General features: G+C 40.5%; 1 protein-coding gene across 12 annotated transcripts in view; it reads right to left on the bottom strand.

The window, feature by feature from the left end:
* AHCYL2 (adenosylhomocysteinase like 2) overlaps positions 1-27665 on the bottom strand; it is a 187632-nt gene that overhangs the window by 49410 nt on the left and 110557 nt on the right. For 3 of the 12 annotated variants that reach the window (XM_055590887.1, XM_055590880.1, XM_055590883.1), the window contains exon 1: positions 8561-9253. The exons of 2 other annotated variants lie outside the window; for them this stretch is intronic. Coding sequence is in view for 4 of the 10 variants with exons in the window: in XM_055590880.1 (XP_055446855.1) it covers positions 8561-8617 (57 nt within the window). In the remaining 6 variants the exon portion in view is untranslated. Of the gene's footprint in view, positions 1-757; positions 782-876; positions 1433-1498; positions 1650-8560; positions 9254-27665 lie in introns of those variants that run through there. 7 more of the 12 variants (XM_055590886.1, XM_055590881.1, XM_055590888.1 and 4 more) reach the window with 6 other exon arrangements.

Raw genomic sequence — 27665 nt, 5'->3', positions numbered from 1 at the left:
TGCCAGGCTCCTCCATCCATGGGATTTCCCAGGCAAGAAAACTGGAGAAGGTTGCCATTTCCTATTCCAGGGGATCTTCCTGACCCAGGGATCGAACCCCAGTCTCTTGTGTCTCGAGCACTGGCAGGCAGAGTCTTTACCTCAGAGCCTTCAGAGAAGCCACATACTCATTTACCCCAACAACATAGCCATCTAGCTGCACCATCATCTTAAACCAGTTTCCTTAAACTGAGTTCTCTCCTCTATTAAGCTCCTCACTACTTATAGTACTTCCTCCCACCTAGGTCACATTTCGGCTTTTTTTTTTTTTTTTGGCCACACCTTGCATGGATCTTAATTCCCTGATCAGTGATGGAAACTGTGCCCCCTGAAATGCAAGTGTGGGGCTCTAACCCCTGGCCCCAACTAGCCCACCAGAGAATTCTTGAGTTCAGGCTATTTTGGGCACTAAACATCAGGCTGTGTAGGCTTTCTCCACTCAGAGACATAGGGGTCTAAATCTTGTTACTTGTCAGACACTGATCAAGTTTCTTTAAGACAGAAGAACATTAGAAAGAGGCTAACCACTTATATAAAATAAGCTATATGATTTCCCCAAGAAATAAATGTTTATCTTTTACTGACAACCCATCATCCCTGGTGCCCACCTCCCATCAATAGTTAGAGTGCCGTTACATTTTTCACTCTTACTTGTAATACAGTAATCTCCCTACCCTAGTTGGGGTACCCTGGTAGATTCTACCCCTAACTCTTCTACCTTAACTGAAATCAAGAAGTCCTTTACGGGACTCCTCCTTATCTGTTTCAGAGAAGACTGACTCATTCCAACAGGCTTCAAGGCAAGGAAGGGAAAGAGGTTGTAGAGGAGCAGCTCACCTTATGCCAGAAGAAGGGACGAAAGCAGGAAAGAAGGGGAAAAGCAACTGGCCTTTTACAACAGTGGCTATAGCGGCAGCAAGACTGTAAATAAGAACTTAGCCTCACCTGGGCTTTAATCCCAGAGTTGCCATTGACAATGTATTTCTTCTTGCTGCTCAGCATAATGACATTACCAGCCCTACAGCCACCTCTCCAGTCCAGGGACCCTTGTGGCTAGGCCTTTAAACTTTCCTCATCAGCAATTCTGTTGGCTCTGGTTCCAGCTAGTTTTGTGTGTGTGTGTGTGCGTGCGTGGTGGTGGTGGTGAGGGGGGGGTTTGCCTTCCCTGGAAACCCTGAAGCAGCTCCAACAACCCCTCCAGCAGTAGAGCCCAATTTAATAAGGCATTTCTGTTAGTGGTTCATCAGCCATTCCTAATTCTGGTGGCTGTTTTGCTTTTATTATTTTTTTTCCCCTAAACACCTAATTACACGGATCCTCTGACCTCTAAACCTTAATAAGTCCCTTGACAAGGCCCAACTTGCATGCGCATAACAATAGCTTATTTATATAACTGGTGCACTTTTTTTTTTTTGCCTGCTATAATTAACTTGCTAATTAGGTTCCTTTTTAACCTTACCTCCTCCTTTTCCAAGTCAGATGACTTTAGTTAACCTAGTCTCATTAGAAAAAAATTAACAGAGGCACTAAAGCAGTGAGGAATTTATAAAAACGGTAAGAAAAAAAAATGGAGCCAAGTACTCAGGCAGGCCCTAACCTACACTCTGTGGCCTTCTGTTGGTCAGAGTGGGGACACTGGTTTCAGGTCTGTTACCAGGAAAATCAGCTTCCACAGACCAGTGCTTTACTCTTAACTGTGCACCTTTTTATGCAGGTTTTGACATCTGGTTTCTAGTCCCATCTGAGAAGCGTTGCTGATTAAGTGTCCGGTGATCTGCTTGCCTTTTTTAAACCGTTTCATGGAAGGTGCAACTACAATAGGGAATTTCCTATTTCCTCAGAGCCCCCAGGGTCATAGTAACCTTGTTATATATCAAATAGTCAGATGAAGGGGTGGCCCTTCTAGGTACACAAAGCAATATACACAGAGGAAAAGGAAACACGGAACCGCCAGGAGCCCAGAATGACAAAGAACCAAGTACACATGTACAGGGAGTTAGAAGCGGTGGGCATGTAGTTGAAAATACAAGAGCTAGTTTGTGGAGACTTTTATGCCACGATAAATCCGATAACTTTACAATTCATAACAATATTCCACAGAAGATATAAAGCAAAATCGCGCACAAAAGTGAGTCCCAATTAGTCATGAAAACATGCTATGGGCTAATGTATATGAGTGACCAGTGTGCAGACAGGAGCTGGAGAGGTATAGTCCCGGGAAGGCAGATGGACCAGATGAGAAGGTTAGGAGCAAACCACTGACTATCTATCTGATAAACAATAATGCACCATGCATTCCTCCAGAGACCATTTCAGTTTGTTATTTTTAGTAATTTAATATCATTGCTCATCTCCAAGATATGGGAGATTGACCCTAGAGAGAACCTGTAATTTATTTTTGAATTAGAATAGACGATTAAGAAAGGGGGTTAGTGATGTTGACATTTGCATGCCACCAGATGTGTCAGCAAATGGAGGGGAGGTTCATCATTGGAACGTGACCCTTGGAAGTGTCATATTGACAGTGCCGCAGAAAATCACCACTGCTCGGACCAGGAGTGAGGCAATCTGATTGGGTTAGTTAGATCCCAGCAGAAGTCAAAGATCCTTCCACATCTAGTTTAATTCATTCTCTGCTTATTTCCTCTGGTTTTCATAATAGATTGTTATCTAATACATACTGATCTCCCCATTAGAAGACAAGTCCTCTGAACCAGGCCTCGGTTGTGAATCATTTCTGTATTCCCCCCAAAGTCTTCCAGATGAAAGTGAAAGTGTTAGTTGCTCAGTCATGACTGACTCTTTACAACCCCGTGGACTGCAGTCCACCAGGCTCCTCTGTCCATGGAATTCTCCAGGTAAAAATACTGCAGTGGGTTGCCATTTCCTTCTCCAGGGGTCTTCCATATAGATGCTGTTAAGATGATAGCTTTGGAAATTATATGGAATTGTTCACATTCTTTGTACTTATACCATTTAAAATTTTCTAACTATACCACTCCAGCATTCTTGTCTGGAGAGCTTCATGGACAGAGTAGCCTGGTGGGCTACAGTCCATGGGGTCACAAAGAGTTGGATGTGACTGAGCTACTAACACTCTCTTTTTCACAAAATTCCAGATGTGATTTAAAAAATATGAGTGCTCTCTGAGCACAAGAAAGATCATAAAATGATAGATTCTTTTTTGGGGGGGGGGATAAACTTTATTTTGAGAGAAAAGGTCCCTGGAAGAACAGAATAAGGGGAGGGGAATTAATATTTATTAAGAGCCTACTATGCACAGGCCTGTGTATCTGTTATTTCTATTAATCAGTATAATAATATTAAAAATTGGCATCATTATCCCCATTGACAAATTAGGAAAACACAAATGTACTGAGAGAACAAATGATTTGCCTGAAGTCTCACAGCAAGCAAGGGGGACTAGAAAGTGAGCCTGTGTTTATGTCAGAGCTCTTTCTACTACACCAAACCCTGTGATACTGATCTGAAGATCAAAAACTTCCCTGGTCCTAATTCAGGGTGTACTCAGCCCCACCTCATTCCTCTTAATTTATCTTGCTGTGTTGTGCTTAGTTGTTCAGCTGTGTCCAACTCTGCAAATCCATGTACTGTAGCCTGCCAGGCTCCTCTGTCCGTGGGGACCCTCCAGGCAACAATAATGGAATGGGTTGCCATGCCCTCCTCCAGGGGATCTTTACAACCCAAGGACTGAACCCACATCTCCCACATTGCAGGCAGATTCTTGACCAGCTGAGCCACCAAGGAAGCCCTAATTTATCTTAAATTTATTTAATATAAAATTACTCCTTAAATTTACTTTCTTATTGGATTAGGTTTCAGAAAGGATATCATCCCAGATTATCTTGAGGCTCTGATCAAACCACAGTTCTGAAATGGCCAAATCATATAAGAATCTGAAATCTAGCAGCCTTTTAATTAGCAACTTTGTCCAATGTCACTACCAAAAATTGAAATGGAAATTAACTGAACTCAAATACAGCTATTCACTGTCATCCACAACAATCTTGGTCTCTTATTCACAATTTCAGGAAATGAGACACACCAGTATTTTTCTGCTTGCTTGATGAGTTTCTAATCTGCTCCTCCTAATCAAGGATATGCACCCTAGTACACTCAGCTGGTTCCTTACTCAGATGAAAAGGAACTCCTGGTCTAATGCCTTAAGTTTCTGGGCCTGAGCAAAGGGAACTGCAGATCTACACCAAACACAACCAGAAGACATTTTAGATTATTATTACTGACAGGAAAAGCCTTACCACTTAACAAGTTTACTTACCAAAGTAATTCTCAAATTTTAGATACATCAAAATCACCTAGAGGGTTTATTAAAACACATTGCTAGGCCCTGCTCCAGAGCTTCTGATTTAGTGAATCTGGGTAGGGCCCAAGATTTTACATTTCTAACAAATTTCCAGGTGATGCTGATGCTACTGGCCTGGGGACCACACTTTAAGAACCACTGCTGGAACACTCCAAGCATGATTAAAGTCACCGTAATTCTTAACTCTCTCCTTAACGAACCATGTTATCCTACCTATGGCTGTAACCACGGAGCATATTCATAGGCAAAAAAAGTTATTTCAAAGATCAGAGAAAGGAATGAGGTGATCCTTTCTTTATATACAACATAGGACATAAAGAGAACTGGATCTAATTCTGATTTCCACAAATTAAGTCTAAGAATAGATGATTAATGCATTAAAAAAAAACCAGGACTCATGGGGAGGATAGAAGATTTACTTACCCTACAGAGGAGCACATCAAGAGCAACAAATTAATTCCTTTTCAAATACATAAAGTAGTACTACAAAGAATGGTGATCAGTGGTTCTCTCTCTGTATCTCCATTTCTTAACATTTCCGGTACTGAACATCAGTAACCCTGATTTGTAAAATAAGAACAATAATACCTACTTTGTCTGTCTCAAGTGTGTGCTGTGAAAATAAAATAACGTATGTGAAAAGGTTTTGGAGGTGACACACTTGTACACAAATATAACATATTAACATTTCTATTTTTTTAGAAATGTTCTAAAATCCATGGACTCTTCACCTAGAGTCCATGGATGTCCAGATGCTCTAAAACAGAATATGAAAAGTTTGTGTGTCTATTTTCCTGGGGAGTGGGTCCACAGTTTCCATCAGTTTCTCAAGTGGGTCTCTGCTTTAAGTGTCAATTCTGATCCAGAATTATCGTGAAACTACCTCTACTATCATTTAGCAGATACCTTAAAGGTTTTCGTCCCACTTCCAAGTAGATATGGTTCAAGCATTCTTAGAGACATTGCTCCCTTCCAAGCCAAATGAGCTGCTGGAACAAATTCTTCAACTATAAAAGGGATTACTTCTAGCCAAAAGAAAATCAGGTAACCAGCTGGCTGGGTACTCAATCAAGAAAGAGAATCAGATTTCCTACGGAAAAGTACTAGGTACTACAAAGAGCTTAAGTGGGAGGAGGAAAAATTAAAATGTAGAAACTTAAAAAAAGGTTACTGCTGATCTTCATGCTCATAAGAGAGGAGGTATTTTCACCTACCACTAGGGACTAAAAATTTCTCAGGGGAAGTGAAAATATATTAATAAGGACAATCTTTAAAAGGATGAGTTTCCCAATCTTTTAGCAGTAAAACTGCCTGAACAAGCTATATGAAAATAGCTGGGGAGCAAAGGCTCTAGCAGAAGTTTTCCAGTGACTGATGGAAGACTCGAAGGTCTACTTGTCAAGTCTCAAGAATGTTCTTCAGATTTCGTCCTGACTTATTCCCTGCTAGGAGTCAGAGATGTGAGTACTATCAGCTGCTGTTTGTGGTCCTGAGTCCTCTCTTCTGAGAGATATGCCAGTCCCTTTTTGCTACAGATCATTTATAAGAAGGGAGGTATTATAATCCACCTTTTCTGCTAAATTTTCCCCCTGAAAGAAAGTTTGAGAGCCTTGTCATATTTCCTTCGGGGGCAAGGATAGTCCTCAGCAGAAAGTTCATTACGTTAATATGTAAACTGGAACATGAGTCATTTGTGAAAAGCTTTCTTTGATCAAAATGTTGACCCAATGTGAGAACTGGTGCCAGGGTTTCCTCTTGGGGATTAAAAGGTACTCCAACATGTCACAGGTAAGGTCTGGAAATCTATAGGCAGTACGCTAGAGAATGCTCAGTGGCTCATTTTGGCGGCTAAGTAGATACTGGTGGCAGCCTAAAGAAGCACTTCCAGACCAGGTCAGAAATGAACAACTGTGATATCTGAAAGCAAGCCTCAAGAGGTTAATCTCTGGCAAGGGAATAATTCAGAGGATAAAACTGAGTTATTGAGGCCAAGCCCCTCCCAACTTTGTCTCATCATTGCTAAAAAAAAAAAAAAAAAAAAAATCTACTGATCAAAGATATTTTCCTGATTTTTGAGAGACAGAGACCAGGAAATTGCTAAATAAAAGAGGTGCCATGTTGAAAACAAAGCAGAGCTGTGCTTTATTAAAGAAAATTTTCTAAAAGCTGAGAATTCTTAGGTCATATCTCTTGAGCAGTAGTCACACTAACTCCTTTAGGATAGTTATCCTGTTCAGGTAAATAAAGAGAAGGTGAGTAGGTGAAAGTCCAGTAGGAGCTCCTCTTGAGAAGATGTGCTTGGCAGGTAAGACAGCGAGGTGTATTATTTATGAGAATAAGAGTTACTGTAAAACTTGTGTTGACTGAGTTGACATACTAGTGTTCTGTGAAATTCTTCTGTAATATTCTCTTATAGAAGTAACAAAGGTTACTATCTTCATGTGGGCTCTCACTTAAGAAAACCAGAATTCTTATTTCCCCTTCTTGGTATCAGTGAATGGCTGGAAATTCAAAAGCAAACTTAAAAATCCAACTAGAGGGACTTCCCTGGTGGTCCAGTGGCTAGGACTCTGTGTTCCCAATGCAGGGGGCCTGGGTTCAATCCCTGCACAGGGAACTAGATCCCACACGGCACAACTAAAGACCCAGAGTAGCCAAATAAATAAAAATATATATTTATAAAGAAATCCAACTAGAATTATTATTTGAATTTTTTCCCGTTATTTGAAAACACTATACTATTTGAAATAAGCTGTGGATGGGTAGGATTTCTTTAGATCAAATGTTTTAAAACTGAGTACAAGGTTCTGGAACAACACTAAGAACAACAACAGGAATAACCCTAACAGAAATAATAATAGTTGGTATGCGAATCGAAATGTGGGCTTATCAGTTGGGCCTTGGTTAGGTCTACTATATACTCAGACTCATTATTGGTGGTCACTTCTCTAAGTCCACAATTCCATAAACACCGAAAAGAACTTGGAATGTGTTGTATATAGTCTATGCAGTTTTCAATAGGGAAATATATATACATTATACATATTTTATGGGGCTTCCCAGGTGGCGCTAGTGGTAAAGAATCCACCTGCCAATGCAGGAGATGCAAGAGACATGGGTTTGATCCCTGGGTTGGGAAGATTCCCTGGAGAGGGCATGGTAACCCACTCCAGTATTCTTGCCTGGAGAATTCCATGGACAGTGGAGGCTGGCGGGCTAAAGTCCATGGGGTCGCAAAGAGTTGGATACGACTGAAGCAACTTAGCATGCACGCATACATAATTTATACATACATACACACACATATATATAAACCACAAATTGGTATATAGACCGTAAGCAATCAGGCTAAACCTGGAAGAAAGCAGTTAGGAACATAAGGGTGGTTGCTATTTTTATATAAAAAACTAAAGTTGGATCAAAGATACTAGGTTTTATGTGCTGGTTCTTATCAACAAATAACTCATTAAAAACATTCATCAAGCAAATAAAGTATTTTAAAGAATAGTACCAAAAGAGCTATATAGGGACTTCCCAGCAGTCCAATTGTTAAGACTCGGTGCATCCACTACAGGGGGCATGGGTTTGATACCTGGTTGAGGAACTAAGATCCCACGTGCCCAGCATAGCCAAAAAACAAATTAATTTAAAGAGAGTTTTATAGTTCCTGCCTTTTAGAAAGACATGTACAAGAATACCTGGGGAAATGTTTTGACCGGCAGGAGAAAACTAGGCAGACGGGGGGTAAACTACTTAAATCTTTTCAGACTTGACAGAGAGAGAGCACATCATTTCCACAAGTTGTTTTTGTTTTTTTCCCCCCTCTCTATTCTTTTTCTTTACCCCCATGAGAAATAAACTAAGCATCTGCTTGTAAACAGAATGCAAAGCAATCACAGTTTAACACAATCCATGCAGTATACCAGGACCAGTGGGGAAGCTCCAGCCCAGTCCAGACAATCAGGCAACAGGCCCTTCCAGCTCACTCATAATTTAAAAATAATTTTTAAAAAAGAAAAAGGAAAGAAAGCAGCAGGAGTGACCCAGGAATTAATCAGAAATTACAGTAATAACTGTTTTCCCAATCACAGCTCTTGGGAGGGACTTCTCACAATGATCCCTATTCTTGTCATTATCAAGAAACAGAGGGAAAAGCAAAGTGACCAAAGAACTCACCATCCACTCAGGCATGTGAAAAGCTGAGGCGCCCTCATTACCGTCCCCATTCTCCATAGTGCAGGCTTGGGTAATCTATGTCCTGAAGCAAAAGGGAAAGCTGGCTTGGAAATGCCCGAGTTTTCTGAGCGTCCAAAAAGCAGAGCCAAATCTAGTGATTCAGGAGTTCACAGTAACTAGCAGAAACTGCATCCCCTTTAAAAGGCTTCCTATTAAAATCAAGATCATTAGTCAACTGCCTGACAAGCCCCTTGACTGGCCAGCTGCAAACCTTCTGCTTCTGATTCAAAATCAGAGCAGATATAAGGTTCTACACCCAGGCACTGAACTTTTCATGGAGCACTCACTATTTAATGCTACCCAAACAGTATCCCCTCCTCCCCCGTGGGGACTTTCTGTAGCAGCAGTCAGGCTTCCTCTTTTTCCCTGTGTATAAGGCACTTGTTAACTTTCTCCCGCCCCTCAGGATGCGTCACTAGAGGTGCTGATACCAAGATCAATAAGGATCGAGGTCAAGAAGGCACACCCATTTCTGGAGAGTTGCTTGATTTGGATCTGCATGGTAAACAGGCGTTTCCTTGAAATCGAGTTCCTTATGGCTTTCAAGTTTAAACAGTTATGCAGAAGCTCCCCATCTGCTCACACCAGGGGTCTGGCACCAAACCCAGGCATATCTCAAGTTAAATTCTTACTGCACAGGAGATTCGGATGGAGCTGGAGAGGATCTCTGGCAAAATCAAAACTTAGAAGCTCTGAAGAAAGTTCTAGGACCATGGCTCCCTCTGCTGGCTTGCTGTGCTATGCACATGGAAGTCTAAGGGCCTTTAGCTACAGAGATAAAGATGCCCACTATAAATTACCTGCTTCCCTGAGGCTAGTCAGGAGCTACCACAGAGTAGGTAGGTTTAGGGGAAACCAGCACTTCCAAGTCAGACTAGTGCTGTCTCTTTATTTTATGTACAGGAGTTTATGCCTCCAAATCCCCTATCCCTCTTTCACTTTCCTCACTGGTAACCAGTCCCATCACTTCATGGCAAATAGATAGGGAAACAGTGGAAACAGTGGCTGACTTTATTTTTTGGGGCTCCAAAATCACTGCAGATGGTGACTGCAGCCATGAAATTAAAAGACTTCCTCCTTGGAAGAAAAGTTATGACCAACCTAGACAGCATATTCAAAAGCAGAGACATTACTTTGCCAACAAAGGTCCGTCTAGTCAAGGCTATGGTTATTCCAGTGGTCATGTATGGATGTGAGAGTTGGACTGTGAAGAAAGCTGAGCGCTGAAGAACTGATGCTTTTGAACTGTGGTTCTGGAGAAGACTCTTGAGAGTCCGTTGGACTGCAAGGAGATCCAACCAGTCCATCCTAAAAGAGATCAGTCCTGGGTGTTCATTGGAAGGTTTGATGTTGAAGCTGAAACTCCAATACTTTGGCCACCTGATGTGAAGAGCTGACTCATTTGAAAAGACCCTGATTCTGGGAAAGATTGAGGGCAAGAGGAGAAGGGGACGACAGAGGATGAGATGGTTGGATGGCACCACTGACTCAATGGACATGAGTTTGGGTGGGCTCCGGGAGTTGGTGTTGGATAGGGAGGCCTAGCGTGCTGCAGTTCATGGGGTTTCAAAGAGTCGAACACGACTGAGTGACTGAACTGAACTGAACCACTACAGGGACTTCCCAGGTGGCGCTAGTGGGAAAGAATCCACCTGCCAATACAGGAGCTGCAGGAGATGTGGGTTTGATCTCTGGGTCAGGAAGACCCCCTGGAGAAGAAAATGGCAACTCACTCCAGTATCCTTGTCTGGGAAATCTCATGGACAGAGGAGTCTGGCAGGCTACAGTCCATGGGGTCTCACAGAGTTGGACATGACTGAGCACACATACATTGCACATATAGGAATATAGCCAATACTGTAAAATAACTTTCAGTGGAGTATAATCTATAAAAATATTAAATCACTATGTTGTACACCTGAAACTAATATAATATTGTAAATCAACTACACTTCTTTTTTTTTTTGCCATACCACGTGACTTGTGGTGACTTAGTTCCCTGACCAGGGCCCTTGGCAGTGAGAGCAGGAGTTCTAGCCATTGAATCACCAGGGAATGCCCTATATTTCAATTTTTAAAAAAGATTAGTGCCGCTTCTAAGCCCCTATTCAATGCTGTTTTTTATTCACAGGTCTGGTTTCTGAAACAGGATTCCAACACAGTAGTCTTTAGGACCTCAGAAGCTGCTTCCTCCTCATGACCCCATACTAGTTCCCTCCTCCCTACACACTTCAGAAATTTGGAAATAAGATAAAACTAGAAAAAACGTTACCTAATCTTTTTTCTGTGTGTGGTCAGTCATATCCAACTCTTTGCAACCCCATGGACTGTAACACACCAGGTTTCTCTGTCCATGGGATTCTCCAGGCAAGAATACTGAAGTGGGTTGCCAGGGGATCTTCCCAACCCAGGGATCAAATCTGCATCTCTTATGTCTCTAGCACTGGCAGGTGGATTCTTTACCACTGTGCCACCTGGTAAGTCCCTTCTATTTTACCTTCTTAATTAATTCCTAAAGTATATTATCCAATGAGAGTACCACAGATTTCATTTGGTCCCCTTTAAGAACCCAGGACTCTTTACAGTGTTAAGTCCCACTGCAGAGATAATTTCTCTGGAGTTGACAGTCATAATATTGTGATTAGGATTATAGGTTCATTGCCCTTTAGGGTCTTTCCTGGTTAGGAGAATGGTCCTTTAGATACAGAATGAAGGAGAGGAAGCAAACTTCTAGGGAAGAGATGCCAGAAAGGGCAGAATTCAAATGACTGACCTGGAGGTCCAGACTAGAGAAAAAGGCAATTGAAAACAGAAGGGGGCCACTGGACCAGGTGAATGCAGAGGTGTCAAAGGATTAGAGATCACAAGGCAGGTGGAGAGCAGGTGCAATAAGAAGAGAAAATAGCAAGGGTGGAAGTAAAGGAAGTTGTGGTCACGGAGGAGCTATGGAGTAAAGCAATGAATGACAGCAAGATAAAGAAAGTCAATGAAATGAAGGCATGATCTGAGGTCAGGGTTTCAGTTTTGATAAGGCCATCTGTGATCAGAGTGTCAGATTTGATAAAGTGGATTAAAAGGAAGACCATTCTTTTAGTGTAAGGTTTTAACTAAAATAGACTTCATTTGAAAACTACAACCTTCTTATACCTTATACTTATTACCTTCTTTCTGTAATGACTCTGAAACAAAAATAAAACAGTACCTATTACAGTTGAGAACTGAAAGTCTATTAACTGAGTAGGACTGTATTAGGCACAGGGTATAGGTTTAAGTACTATGAATAGTTATAAAGTTGTTTTCATTCTAATTTAATTTTACTATAAAGTGCCTTAAAAGATATACCTATAGGTAGAGCAGGAGTGAGACCCCTGCATGTGATTATAATAACCAGCCTTAACATTTAGGAGTTTGCAACTTGAAAAGGATACACAAACTGCACCTGCTCCTGTGGCCTTCAAGTTTTACAGAAATTGACTGTGTCAACAGCTCAAAGGAATCTCATTTTCATTCTAAGAAGAAGATCAACCTGAAGTTCTATGTGCCAGGGGTGTTCCTACCTTGACACTACTATCATCATGAAATTAATCAGACAACTTGCTGGAGAGAGTATATGCTTGAGGCTGGAGAGGAAAGGACAAAAAGTTAATATGTCCAGGGCCCAAAGTCAAAAAGAACCAGAAGTAACTACAATGTGCTGAAGAAGCAACTACAATGGCAGAAGAGTTTTAGACAGGGGGCAATAAATCTGAGGCCCAGAGAGTCGTAAGGCACAGGGCAAAGAATACAGGAATGTGACCCTGCCCTCTATTCTTGGCTTGTCACTAACAGTTTTATTAGGTTTTGGCAAGTCACCTAAAGTATTCTCTTCTTCAGTTTCCTTATTACAAAATAAGAGGGAGGTAGGTAAGAGGGCACTGTGGAAGGTGAGAACTGGTTCCTTCCAGTTCTGACATTCAGTATTTGTAATCCATTTGGTTTCTCAAGGTCATCAGTCAGTTAGTCAGTTCAGTCGCTCAGTCGTGTCCAACTCTGTGCAACCCCATAGACGGCAGCCCACCAGGCTCCCCCGTCCCTGGGATTCTCCAGGCAAGAACACTGGAGTGGGTTGCCATTTCCTTCTCCAATGAATGAAACTGAAAAGTGAAAGTGAAGTCGCTCAGTCATGTCCAACTCTTAGCGACCCCATGGACTGCAGCCCACCAGGCTCCTCCGTCCATGGGATTTGCCAGGCAAGAGTACTGGAGTGGGGTGCCATCGCTTTCTCCGTCTCAAGGTCATAAGAAAAGGCAATAACTACTCCTTAGTCACCTAAGTTACAGCTTATTGTAGACGCTAAGGTTCCTAACCATCAGAGTCCAAAGTTCCATCTGGTCAATTATGAGGCTGGCTGAAATTGCTAGACTTTAAGTCTCCTTTGCACCTTCAAACTTGAAATGCCCATGTAACCTGAGCAACTGGAGTTGTTAAGTTCTCACACCCCCGACTTAAATGTCAGACATTCCATCTCTCGGTTCCTCAGTGATCTTAAGACTCATATCCCACAGGTATTTTTATATTCCAGACGTGGTCTTAAAGACCACGGGCTTTAAGAGTTGGATTGCTGTTGTTCAGTCGCTAAGTCATGTCTGACTTTTACAACTCCATAGACTGCAGTACGCCAGGCTTCCTGGTCCTTCACTATCTCCCAGAGTTTACTCAAACCCATGTCCATTGAGTCAGTGATGCTATCTAACCATCTCATCCTCTGTCAACCCTTGGGTTTAAACACTGGCTCCACTACTTAAAAGCAGTGTATCTATCTTTGGTAACCTGTATAACTTTTTGAGCCTTTGCTTCCTCATCCATAAAACATGTAATAAAACCATCTCCTCACATTGATGTTCAGTTCAGTTCAGTCACTCAGTCGTGTCTGACTCTTTGTGACGCCTATGGACTGAAGCAAGCCAGGACTCCTTGTCCATCACCAACTCCTGGAGTTTACTCAAACTCTTGTCCATTGAGTCCATGATGCCATCCGACCATCTCATCCTCTGTCGTCCCCTTCTCCTCCTCCCTTCAATCTTTCCCAGCATCAGGGTCTTTTCCATTGAGTTAGCTCTTCCTATCAGGTGGCCAAAGTATTGGAGTTTCAGCTTCAGCATCAGTTCTTCCAATGAATATTCAGGACTGATTTTCTTTAGGATGGACTGGCTGGATCTCCTTGCAGTCCAAGGGACTCTCAAGGGTCTTCTCCAATACCACAGTTCAAAAGCATCAATTCTTCGGCGCTCAGCTTTCTTTATAGTCCAACTTTCACATCCATACATGACTACTGGAAAAACCATAGCCTTGACTAGACGGACCTTTGTTGGCAAAGTAATGTCTCTGCTTTTTAATATGCTGTCTAGGTTGGTCATAACTTTTCTTCCAAGGAGCAAGCATCTTTTAATTTCATGGCTGCAATCACCATCTGCAGTGATTTTGGAGCCCCCAAAATAAAGTCAGCCACTGTTTCCACTGTTTCCCCATCTATTTGCCATGAAGTGATGGGACCAGATGCCATGATCTTAGTTTTCTGAATGTTGAGTTTTAAGCCAACTTTTTCACTCTCCTCTTTCACTTTCATCAAAGACTCTTTAGTTCTTCTTCACTTTCTGCCATAAGAGTGGTGTCATCTGCACATTGATGTTATATAGATTAAATAATACATGTAATGGGCTTCCCAGGTGGCATCAGTGGTAAAGAACCCACCTGCTAATGCTGGAAATATGAGACGTAGGTTCAATCCCTGGCTCGGGAAGATTCCCCTGGAGGAGGATGTGGCAGCTTCCCACTCCAGTGTTTGTTCCTGGAGAACCCCATGGACAGAGGAGCCTGGTGGGCCATGGTCCATACGGTCGCAAAGGACATGACTGAAGCAATTTAGCACACACCTATGCAATACATATAATACACAGCACTCAGCATAGTGCCAGGGAACTATTTTGTCCAAAACTAGGCATAGCAGAGTAGTACCAGGTGAATTTGAATCTTGATTCATCAGTTACCAACTGTGTAACCTTAGGCATATTACTTATGCCTTGTGCCTCTGTTTTCTCATCTTTAAAATAGGGACATTAAGAATCTCTTCTTGTAGGATTGCTAATAATATCAAATAAATTAACATATATAAAACACATAGAACAGTGCCTGGAACTCATCAGTGCTATTTAACATTTACTATTATTATTAATACATATAACAATTACATTCCCCCAACACACTCAAATACATATTTTCTTCTTATACACAGTAAAATCTTTCAACGGAACCACAGGTATTTACTGGGTGCCTGTCATGCACCAAGCAGCATAGAAAGACAGTCCCTGCCTTCATGGTGCAGGAGAGAGACAGGCAATTAAATAATTACCAAAAATAAAGTGTGAAAAGGGATAAAGTAAAATTGTTATGGGAGAATATGGCAAGGGTACCAATTATACCTACTGGGAGTGTCACATCAGAGAAGCTCTGTTTAAGCTGAAAGGTAATGGATGAGGAGGGGTACCTGGCGTGCCTTTGGTGGGAGGGTGAGTGCAATTCCACATAGAAGAGCATGTTCTCCACATACTCTCCTGCAGTCTGTCCTATGGTCTTCACACCAGCTGTCTAAAGCCTGACCATCATCCTATCCCTCTAAATCAGTGCTTCTTAAACTTGAACGTGCCTACAAATTGTTTGGAGATCTTGTTAAAAATGCCGATTCTGATTTAGTCAATATGGAATAGGTCCAAGCTTCTACATTTTTAACAGTTCTCAGATGATGCCAACACTGCTGGGACTACACAACAGGGCCTAGGTAACTCCATTCCTGTAACACTCTACTTCAATTCATTAAATTAACTTACTCATCCATGATTATCATCAGCACAATTATTTTACAGTTTGATCACATAATTTCCTCACTTATAATGCCTTAATAGATCCCCACTATCTTCCAAATACAATACAAACTCCTTAGCATGACATACAAGACCCTTCATGACTTCAGTTCAGTTCAGTTCAGTGCTCAGTCGTGTCCGACTCCTTGCGACCCCATGAATCGCAGCACACCAGGCCTTCCTGTCCATCACCAACTCCCGGAGTTCACTCAGACTCACGTCCATCGAGTCAGTGATGCCATCCAGCCATCTCATCCTCTGTTGTCCCCTTCTCCTCCTGCCCCCAATCCCTCCCAGCATCAGAGTCTTTTCCAATGAGTCAACTCTTCGCATGAGGTGGCCAAAGTACTCGAGTCTCAGCTTTAGCATCATTCCTTCCAAAGAAATCCCAGGGCTGATCTCCTTGCAGTCCAAGGGACTCTCAAGAGTCTTCTCCAACACCACAGTTCAAAAGCATCAATTCTTCAGTGCTTAGCCTTCTTCACAGTCCAACTCTCACATCCATACACGACCACTGGAAAAACCATAGCCTTGACTAGCCGGACCTTTGTTGGCAAAGTAATGTCTCTGCTTTTGAATATGCTATCTAGGTTGGTCATAACTTTCCTTCCAAGGAGTAAGCCATGATTTAGCCTCTGCAAATCCCTGAGCCTCAGCCGTCAGCTCTCTGAATTCCCTTGATCCCTACTCTGAACACACACACTCTAACTTCCTTCAGCATGTATTACCAGCTCCAGGTCTAGGTTAAGAATCAATTCTAGGGAATTCCCTGGTGGTCAGTGGTTAGGACTCTGTACTCTCACTGCCCGGCATCTGGGTTCAATTTCTGGTTGGGGAATTAAGATTCCACAAACTGTGTGACATGACCATAAAAAAAAAGAATCAATTCAATGAGTTATTGAGTAATCACCCAAACTGATCTCGATTACAGCACATATCACTGCTGATACTATAACTAAACGTTTATCTATTTCCACACTAGAACTATAATTTGAAGGAAGAGATTATGTGTCTCATTTCTGTATTCTAAGCACATAGCAAATACCAGTGAATATGTGCTGAATTTTTTTTAAAAAATGAACTTACTCAAAGAATGGGTAGCCTAAAGCCCCAGATGAATAAAACATGTGAGTCATCTGAAGGGTAAAAGGAAGGAAAAGGGATGCAGGTGTAAGAATGGACAAAGCCATAAACAACATCATAACAAAATTATGCCTGCTGCTGCTAAGTCGCTTCAGTTGTGTCCGACCCTGTGTGACCCCATAGACGGCAGCCCACCAGGCTCCCCCGTCCCTGGGATTCTCCAGGCAAGAACACTGAAGTGGCTTGCCATTTCCTTCTCCAATGCATGAAAGTGAAAAGTCAAAGTGAAGTTGCTCAGTCGTGTCCGACTCTTAGCGACCCCATGGACTGCAGCCTACCAGGCTCCTCCATCCATGGGATTTTCCAGGCAAGAGTACTGGAGTGGGGTGCCATTGCCTTCTCTGAAAATTATGCCTAAGTACTCCAAAATGTATCTCCTTACTGCTGACTAATCCAGTCACTGTTACAATTAAGCAATTCAGAGACTACAGTACACTAAATGGTGCATGCTGTCTTTCCCACTCCCTGTTAAGTCCCCTAGAATCTGGGAGTGGAGTGTGGACTTAAATCCTCAACCTCTATGACACAGCTCCTAGAGTTCCACTTAGGTGAGTTCAGTTTGCTGCATGGTTAGCACCTTGAGCTAAAATTGTCCTCAAAGAGAAGTCAAGCTTAAACTTGAAAGCTTCTTCTTAAACATGAAAACAAGGAGAATCAGAGCAGACAGGGATGTGAACTCAGGGCTCTGAATTCTCTCAAAGAGTGGAAAGTAGGGGGAGGGTAGGAAGAGTGTAGGATAACATAATGAAGCACAATGCCATTAAATAAATGTGGAATGTAGACCCCTCACTACATTATTTTTTTACAAATTTTTTTTCTTATTACATTATTTTTTAAAGATACTTTAAATTGAGGCATAACACCTACAGAAAAGTACATAGGTCAAAAGTTAGTTTGATAAAATTCCAAAAGTCAACACAGCTCTGTAACCACTATTCAGATAAGGAAACAGAACATTACCAGCACCCTAGAGTCTTCTGCCTGTCCCCTCTCAGTCATCACTCCTCCCTAAAGATAATCTCTGATTCCTATCACCACGTATCAATTTTGCCTATATTTGAACCTGATATAAATACCATAAAAGATGCACTTTTTTTCTTGCTCAGTATATTTCTAAGAGTTATCTAAGTCTGTTGATTTAGCAGGAGTTCATTTATTTGTGAAGTGAAAAAGTGAGTGTTAGTCGCTCAGTCATGTCTGACTCTTTGCCACCCTGTGGACTGTAGCCTGTCAGGCTCCTCTGTCCATGACATTCTCCAGGCAAGAATACTGGAGTGGAAAGTACTTCCTTCTCCAGGGGATCTTTCCAACCCAGAGATCGAACCCTGGTCTCCTGCACTGCAGGTAGATTCTTTACCAATGAGCCACCAGGGAAGCCTAAAATACCCCCACTGCATGAATATTTGTCATTTATTGAATCCATTCTCCTGTTGAAAGTTGGTTTCAGTTTGGGGACCTTAAAAATAATGTTGCTGTGACTGTTCTTGTATATGTCATATGGTACTCACATGAAAATATTTCTGTAGGACACAGGTATGTATGTAGGAGAGGAACTGCTTAGGTTATAGGGTATGCATATGTCCAGCTAGGTAGATAATATCAAGCAACTTTCCAAAATACCAGTACTATTTTGTAGTCCTACCAGCAGGATATCCGTGCTCCATGGCTTCATATCCTTGCCAGTGCTTAGCATGGTCGATCTTCTCCATTTTAGGCATTGTAAGTAACGGTGTCAGCCTGTGATTTTTCGTCTGTATCTTATCACCAGCACTACCACCACAACCACAACTGAGCACATTTTTTATGGCCTTTATTTTGTTGAGTTACATTTCTGCTAAACCCATTTCACTGAGAGTTTTTATCATGAATGGATGTTGAATCTTGCCAAATGCTTTTTCTGCATCTGTTGAGATGATCACCTTTGTTTTGTTAGTGTGGGGTATCACATTGATTGATTTGCAGATACTGAACCATCCTTGCATCTCTGGGATAAATCTCACCTGATCATGGTGTAAGATCCTTTTAATGTCTTGTTAAACTTGACTTGCTAGTATTTTATTGAGGATTTCTGCATCTATACTGATTAGGAATATGGGCCTGAAACACCGTGTGCATGTATCTGTGCATGTGGTAAAACGGCAAATCTTACAAGATTTTAAAGTGGACAGTTCAGTGGCAGTAAGTACAATCACACTGTTGAGCACCCATCACCACCAGCTGTCCTGAGGAATTTTTCATTATCCCAAACTGAACTCTGTACCCATTAAACAAGCACTCCTCATTTCCCTTCTCCCCCAGCCCCCAGTTACCACTATTCTACCTTTTTTCTCTCGGAATCTGAGTAGGTACATCATATAAGGGAAATCATACAGTATCTGTCTGGTTTATGTCACTTAGTATGTTTTTAAAGTCCATCCGTATTACAGCATGTATCAGAATTTCATTCTTTGTAGGGCTCAATAATATTCCATTGTATGTACACAAGACATTTTGTTTATCTCTTATTCATCCATTGATGGACATGTGGGTTGTTTGCACCTTTGGGTTATTGTGAATACTGCTGCTACAAACAAAGGTGGACAAATATCTGTTAAGAGACTCTACTTTCAGTTCTTTAGGGTATATACCCAGGAGTGGAATTGATGAAGCATATGGAAATTTGTTTAATTTTTTTAGAACCTACCATATTGCATTTTATAGAACCTGCATCATTTTACATTCCCATCAGCAATGCACAAGGGTTCCAACTTGGAGAAGCTGGAACTCTTATGTACTGCCAAGCATATCTTTATGCTTATTGGCCATTTGGATATCCTCTTATATGAAGAGGCCTTTCAAGTATTCTGCCTATTTTTTTTAACAGATTGTGGATCTTTCCCTTGTTAATCTGTATAAGTCATTTACAGATTCTGAGTCCTTTGCAAACATCTTCCACTCTGTGGCTTACACTCCTTATGTTGTCTTTTTAAAAATTTGTTTGTTTTGTTTTGAAATAATTATGGACTTAGAAAAACAATTTGTAAAAATAGTGCAAGACTTTTTCTTAATATACACTTCACCACATTCCATATACACTTCCTCTAATGTTAACAGATAAAACCACAGTAATTATCAAAACTAATGAATTAACATTGGTACAATACTATTAACTAAATTACAGGCTTTATTTAGATTTCAAAAGTTTCTCCAAATGTCCTTTTTCAGTTCCAGGATCCACATCACATTCAGTTGTCCTGTCTCCATAGTCTCTTCCAATCTATGATAGTTCCTCAGTCTTTCATGACCCTGACAATAGCAGTTGGCTAAATCCTGAAATAAAGCTATGCATTGATTGGATTTAAAACAAAACAATGGTTCAACATTTTTTATTAAATTTTTAGTCCCCTCCCCAGTTTTACTGAGATAGGGGCTTCCCAGTGGCGCTAGTGGTAAAGAACTTGCCTGCTAATGCAGGAGGCATGAGATGTGGGTTCAATTCCTGGGTTGGGAAGATCCCCTGGAGGGAGGATATGGCAACCCACCCAAATATTCTTGCCTGGAGAATCCCATGGACAGAGGAGCCTGGTGGGCTACGGTCCATAGGGTCACAAAGAGTTGGACTTAGTGACCAAACAACAAAAGCCCAATATAATCAAAAGCTTCCTTATACTTGGAAGAAGGAGACAGAAGAATGAGAGCCAGAGAGAGATTTAAAGATGCTATAATGCTGGCTTTGAGGATGGAGGAAGGGGCCAAGGAATCCTGGCTGCTTCCAGAAGCTGGAAAATGCAAGGAAGTAGATTCTACTCTAGATGGAATACAGCCCTGTTGGCATTTTGATTTTAGTCCACTGAGACCAATGTTGGACTTCTGACTCCAAGAATTATAATTAAATACACTTGTATTATTTTAAGCTATAGAAAATTAACACATAAGGGCTCTGAAATTTTAAGGGGGAGAGGGAGAGATTAGCTGTTCGGTCTTAAATATCTCATTTGCAACTAACTACTCATGAATGCTCAGTTTGGCTGGCAATATTTTCATAAATGTTAAAATTCTGCACATTACAGTGACTAATATTTTTAAAAGTGCTTGGGAACAGGATTCCATTTTTACCAAATCCTTATTTGTATAAGAACACTGTCAATGAGAGGGAGGGTTAAATGTGACTGGAGAGGTAGACAGGGCTTGATTGACCATGTAGGGTTTACAGGTCACAGAACAGTTTTAATTTTACTCAAAGAATAATAGGAAGCCACTAGAGATTTATGTTTTTAAAAGATTACCATGGTTCCATAAAAAGAGAAAAACTAAATAACCATGAATGGAAATGAGAAGAATAGTTAGGAGGTCATTAAAACATATGCTAGATGATGGTAACCTCAACAATGACAGCAGTGAATGGATTTAGGACAAATATGTTGGTGGTTGACTCAGCTGGACCTAGTTAACAGACAACGTGAAGGGTAAGGAAGGTGTCAAGAATGAGCATCAGTGGGGACTTCCCTGGTGGTCTCATGGTTAAGAATCCACCTTGCAATACAGGGGATGAAGTTTTGAACCCTGGCCAAGGAACAAAGATTTCACATGACACAGAGCAACTCAGCCTGCGTGCCACAATAAGAGAGCCCGTATGCCACAGTGAAGGATTCCTGCATGCCACAACCAAGACCCGGCGCAGCCAAATAAGTTATTTTTTTTTTAAAGTAATGACCATCCTTTTCCTCGCTTTAGCAACTGGTTAAATAGGGGTGACACTGGTTAAAATGTGGAAGAACAGGGGAAAAATAGATGTGGGAAGAATACCAAGACTTCAATTTTGACCATGTTAAGTTTGAAACGTCTATAAGATATGCTAATGCATTCAAAATAGCAACTGAATACAGTCTGGAGCTCAGAGGAAAGCCTAGGCTGAAATAAAAGAGTCAAGATTTTATCCATCTCTGTAATTTAAATCCCATGTATACACAGATATAAAAATTTTGGGGAATGGATAAAAATTGCCTAGAGAGCAGAAAAAAAGCAAACAAACAAACAGAATTCAAGTCTGAGCTCTGATCCATGATCTACCACACAGGGTAGAAGAGAAGAAAAACCAGCAACTGAAATATAAGAAGCAGCCACCAGAAAAGTAAGAGGAAAAATCCAAAGAAGTCAAGAAAGGAGATTCCTTTAAGAAGGAAAGAGTGGTCAGCTATTACTGACCACTAAATACTCAGCTATTACTGACTCACTAAATACTCACTAAATACTGACCAGATAAATACTGCTGAGAAGTTTAACAAAATGACAGCTGAACATAGTTTGTAGGACTTGGCAACATGGAAGTTTTGATGACTTGAGGGAGTAATGTGGGTAAAACAGGATTAGGGAAAACTGAGGGATGACTGAGAGGTTAAGAAGCAGAAACAGTTTGAACAGACAAGTCTTTTGAAAAACTGGGCTGAGATATGCAAATAACCAAAGAGAGATTACAAGCCAAAGGGACTTGTGTGTGTGTGTGTGTGTGTGTCTGTGAGAGAGAGAGAGAGAGAGAATGCCTTTGTTCACAAGACGGTTACTAAATCTTGACTGAACTCTGAAAGAAATAGAGGGTGGAAGATAAAAATGTGTGCATCTGTGTGTATGTATGTGAATGTGTGTGCATTTAGAAGTGTAAATAAAGAGAGGGGTACACAGGGTTGCCGGATAAAATTTAGGACACCCAGTTATTTTTGAATTTCAGATACACAACACATAATTTTTCAGCATAAATGTGTCCCAAATATTGTATGGGACATGCTTATACTAAAAACTATTTATAGTTATCCAAATTTCAAATTTAACTGTGTATTGTGTTGCTGTTTTTTGCCAAGTTTAACAACCTTGGGGGCAAATCAAAATTAAGACTTATCTGAGAAAGTCATTTCCTTCTCCAGGTGATCTTTCTGACCTAGGGATCAAACCCACATCTCCTGCATGGCAGGTGGATTCTTACCACTGAACCACCTAGGAAACCCCAAAGACAACTGGTTTATAATAATTTAAAAACAGACAACTAGCAGCCACTGAAAGTTTCTAAGTAGGGCAGTAATATCTCTGCAGAATGACATGATAAAAATACGCTAAAGTAAGATGCATTCAAGGGAGAATGTGGCTGAAGAGAACAACTTTAAGGTCAACCTTGAAGATGGTTAAAGTCTGGATTTCCAGATTACTACTATGTGAATGAAAAATAAAGGACAAATTTGAGAAATTACATAAAACAAGAACTAGCAAGATGTTGACAAAGATCTGGATGCAGAATTGAAGGGGAGAGATGTTCCTATTATGTCATAAAAATGTATCTATAGAAAGCCATTTTCAACACAGTACATTCAAAAACCATGCACTCAGCAACTTACACCATTACTGCTTTTATGTTTATGATAATAACCACTATGACTATTTTTCCTCACCTGCCAATTTTCTGTCAGAAAGTTCTAATTGCCTTCCAAAATTTTTTCTCTTCTCAGCTTTCCTCATGAAAGTCAAATAGGAAATATTTTGATGAGTTTCGAAGCAAATCAATCATGCATAACTTTAAGGAAACAGCTCTTTTTACATCCAATAGCAAGATATATTTAAGAGATTCCTTACAAGAAACAAAAATTGTCCTAGAATCTGAACATTAAAGAAAACCTGATAAGTGGATTGCTCCCCCTCAACATCCTCCATATAACAAATAAATTACTGTCTAGCAGCAATTTTTAAAAGTTGTGTTGATGACTGGGCTAAATGTCTTTAAGATACTCTAAAGTTTTTGAAGAAAAGAATATATAAAATACAGCAGATTCTCTCTATTCATGGTCAACTCTGAATCTTCATTGTAAGGACTGATGTGAAGCTGAAGCTCCTATACTTTGACTACCTGATGTGAAGAGCTGACTCACTGGAAAAGATCCTGATGCTGGGAAAGATTGAAGGCAGGAGAAGGGGGCAGCAAAGGATGAGATAGTTGGAGAGCATCACTGACTCAATGGACACAAGCTTGAGCAAACTCCAGATGATAGTGGAGGACAGGAAAGCCTGGCATGCTGCAGTCCATGGGGTCGCAGAGTCAGACACAACTTAGTAACTGAACAATAATATTGTAATAAAGTCAAAATGAACACTGACTTAGTCAACACTGAAGCTCTGGTCCTATGGAAAATACAGGGATAAACTTCCATGAGTCTCTTCATCACATTTTGGTCAAATGATCAACAGATAACCCTGTTTTATATGTTCTGTTTAGACACATTATTTAACATATATTTTGATTCATGAACACTGAACTCACAGCCAACAAACAGCACTACAACTCATGGCTAAATGAAGCTAATCTAACATACATTTTTCTCTATAAAGCACAACACAGCCATTTTTGTGCTTAGGGACGCTACACAGCACTTTGCTAAGTTGCTTCAGTTGTGTCCAACTCTTTAAAGGCAACCCCATGGACTGGAGCCCACAGGCTCCTCTGTTCATGGGATTCTCCAGGCAAGGATACTGGAGTGGGCTGCCACGCCCTCCTCTAGGGATCTTCCCAACCAGGCACTTTAGCACTACATTTAGGAGACATTTTAAACAGTGAACTCAACAAGAAAAAAAGTACAAAAATGCAAAAATGTGGCACTAAGTAGACCATGTAAAGGACACCTGGATGAGAGCATGAGAGCTTTAATAAGGAGGCAGAACACTGCCTTGTTTGACCTCAACTGGGAACATACATGTTAGGTGACTCAAATTTTTTGCCACTCTGTGTGTATACATGAATGACAACTAAAAGGACCATGAGTATTGATTTGGTGGGGTTACAAATAAATTTTACCAAGTAGGCAAATTTGCAAATACAGAAACCAAAAATAATGGGCATCAACTATGCTGGTGTGTTCGCTTGACTCCAAGGCAGGTTTGCTTGGATGGGATTATTGTCCTTCTAAAAAGAAGAGACACTAGAAAGCACTCTCTCTATATAGCACACAGAGGAACGGATATGAGGACCAGGGAGAAGGCAGCCATCTATAAACCAGAAAGAGAGGCCTCACCAGAAACCAACCCCGACTTTCAGCCTCCAGAATCATGAGAAAATAACTGTATTGTTGAAAGCCACCCAGTCGGTGGTATTTTGTTACAGTAGTCTGAGTTGACTATTACACCACCTAAATATAACCCCTCCAGGGACTGCCCTGGCACTCCAGTGGTCAGGCTGCTGTGGAGCTGGTCAGGGAGCTAAGATCGGCCAAAAATCAATCAATCAATCTAATCCCTCTAACCATCTGGATCAAGTTCTCTGTTCCCTTTTAGGGACTGCTCTCTGTCAATTAGCCCCTCTCACACATGGTTCTTCAGTGTTCACCCTCCACTGACTTCTTCCCACCAGGACAGAGTATGTTCAGGTTTCTCCTATTCCCAAAATAAATAAATCTTTCATCTTCTTCTTTTAGCTACTGCTCTCTGTACTTAATTTCAGAGCAAAACCTCTTGCTTCCTATGTTTGCTAATATCCCCAATTTTTCACTTTTTATTCACTCCTCAATTTACTACAGTCGGACTCCTGCCAGTCCACTGAAACTATTTGTGCCCAACAGCTTTCTGTTGCTAAACCTAATGAGACTTTTCAGCTTACTTTACTTCACATGATTGTGACACTGTTAACACCTTTTCCTTGAAAGACTCTCTTCCCTTGGCTTTTCTAATATTATATCTATCTTTTCTTTGATCTCCAAGATAACTTCCTTCTCAGTTTCCTTTGTAGCTTTTTTTTTTTTTTTTGAACTTCTGGTCCTTTAAATGTAGGAGTTCTTAAAAGATTCTAATCTCTGTTGTGATCTTCACTCAAAACATTCTTTATCCATATTCATGGCTTTATGTACTTTTAATGTATAGGTAACTTCTAAAACTCTAACACCTCTCTGAGCTTTAGTTCTGTGTGGACAATGACCTATTGGGTCTATTTAGTGTGATGCTCCCATAGGCACATCCAACTCAACATATCTAAAATTATTCATTCACTTCTTCCAAGGGATATAAAAAATAAATAGATGAAACAGTTAAATTTATGGTAAGTGAAAGGAAATGAGAAAGAGCCTAAAATATAAAAGGAAGAAACTATCTTCAACAGAATAGTCAAGAAAGGCCTTGTATAGGTGGTAACACTTAAGGTAAGACCAGAATGATGAGAGAAAGCTTGCTCTTGGAACAGAAGCAAATAGTAATTGTAAGAGAGCAAAATTGTAAAACAGAAGCAAATTGTAAAACCTTGGTATGTTTAAGGAATAGAAAGAAAGACAATCTGTACAGCAGGAATTTCATGAATGATAAGAAGAATGAGGTTGCAAAGAAAGGCAAAGGCCCAATCATGAAGGGTTTTATAAACCAAGGTAAAGATTTTAGATTTTATTCTAAGTATACTGGATGTCACTAAAGGATTTTAAGCAATATAATGACATGAACCAATTCATATTTACATTTGCTGCTGTACAGAAAATGGATTACGGACAGGCAAGAAGGGGAGAGTAATTAGAAAGTTGAAGTAGGTCAAATGAAAGACACTGGTAAGCTGGAGTAGGCTGATAGCAATAAAAATGAAGAAAAGCAGACAGGCTTGAAGTAATTTCAAAGGCAGAACTCATATGACTTGCTAATGGAGAGGCAGGAGGTGAGAAAAAAGAAATAAAGAATAACTCCCAATTCTAGTTTGAACAACTGGGTTGAAGGTGATTTAGCAAGATGAGAAAAACCTGGGTGGGGTAAAAGAGATAAAGTTTTATGGAAGAAATCAATGTCCACTGTGGACAGGTTAAGTGGAACATCTGTGAAACATTTACATGGATACATAAAGCAGTAAGTAGATATGAGAATCTGGAGCTCAAGTAAGAGGTCTACACTGGAGGCAGCTTGACTGGAAGTCGTCAAGTTTATGGGAACAGATTTGAATTTTCTGAAATTCTAATTTTCATTTGAAAGCTTCAGTGTTATCACTGAAACAAATAGTCTATTTTCCTTGAAGTGACAGATCCACTTTGTTCATTTTCCAAAAAATATCCGGTGTCTGAATAACTGTGGTTTGTCCGTCAGTTGGTTCTTTCAAGCAAAAGTGGTGTGCCACAAAGAAGAAAAAGCTAGTTCAGCTTGCAACTCAAAAACATGAGTGCTTTACCTCAAGACAACCATCACACTCCAGCATGCAGCAGAAGTGCGTTAGGTGCGCTTCCCATTTCATTAAAGAAAATGAGAAATAAAAATAAGAGAGAACTGTACTCTAAGGTTTATATTTAATAAAATAAAAACTTCAACTGCTTCAAGAACATTCTTAATTGAAGCTAGAAAGAAACCTTTAAACTACGAGTGCATGGCAATGCAGAATACAATGACAACTAATAGTCCGGTGCCACTGTCTTGACTCATGGAAAGGCACTGGCAGTTTTTATCAACCGTTGCTAATGCACCATTAGTACAAATATCCAAAACAATGAAAATGGTAAATAACATGCTAATATTATTATAAAAATGGTTTTGACCTCACGGACTCTGTGAAAGCATAGCAGGGACTCCCAGAAATCCACAGACCACATTTTGAGAACCACTGCATAAGAGGTGCTGGGAGACCAGTGGGAGATGAACAAAGGCTTATTGTAAGATGGCAACATGAATTTTTTTTACCTGCTAAGGGTGCCTCAGAAAAGTCTTTTTCTTACAAACTTCCATAACCTCTACCAGTAACAGTGGGGATTTTCTTCTTTTTACCTCCCGCCTATTTTATTCAAAGGGCCTTCAGAATCAAAAGTATTTTCATAATATTACTAAAATGGTATTTGTCTTTTTCACTTTTGTCTGTATGATGTCTTGTCATCACTGTGCTGTCTAATAAAATGTGTGGTTCCGTATTTTTGTGTTTTCCAAAATTTACCAAGGAGTTTGGTTTAGGGTATACATAAATTGTTTTCAACTCATTGCTTCTACTGTGCTCCTACTGTCTATCTTGTTACACTGGCTATAATCTCTGCAATTTCATTATCATCCAA

The sequence above is a fragment of the Bubalus kerabau genome, chromosome 8, assembly GCF_029407905.1.
Source record: "Bubalus kerabau isolate K-KA32 ecotype Philippines breed swamp buffalo chromosome 8, PCC_UOA_SB_1v2, whole genome shotgun sequence".
In the NCBI taxonomy this organism is placed as follows: Eukaryota; Metazoa; Chordata; class Mammalia; order Artiodactyla; family Bovidae; genus Bubalus; species Bubalus kerabau.
The sequence above is the reverse complement of the archived record's forward strand: the minus strand, read 5'-3'. Positions and strand labels throughout refer to the sequence as shown.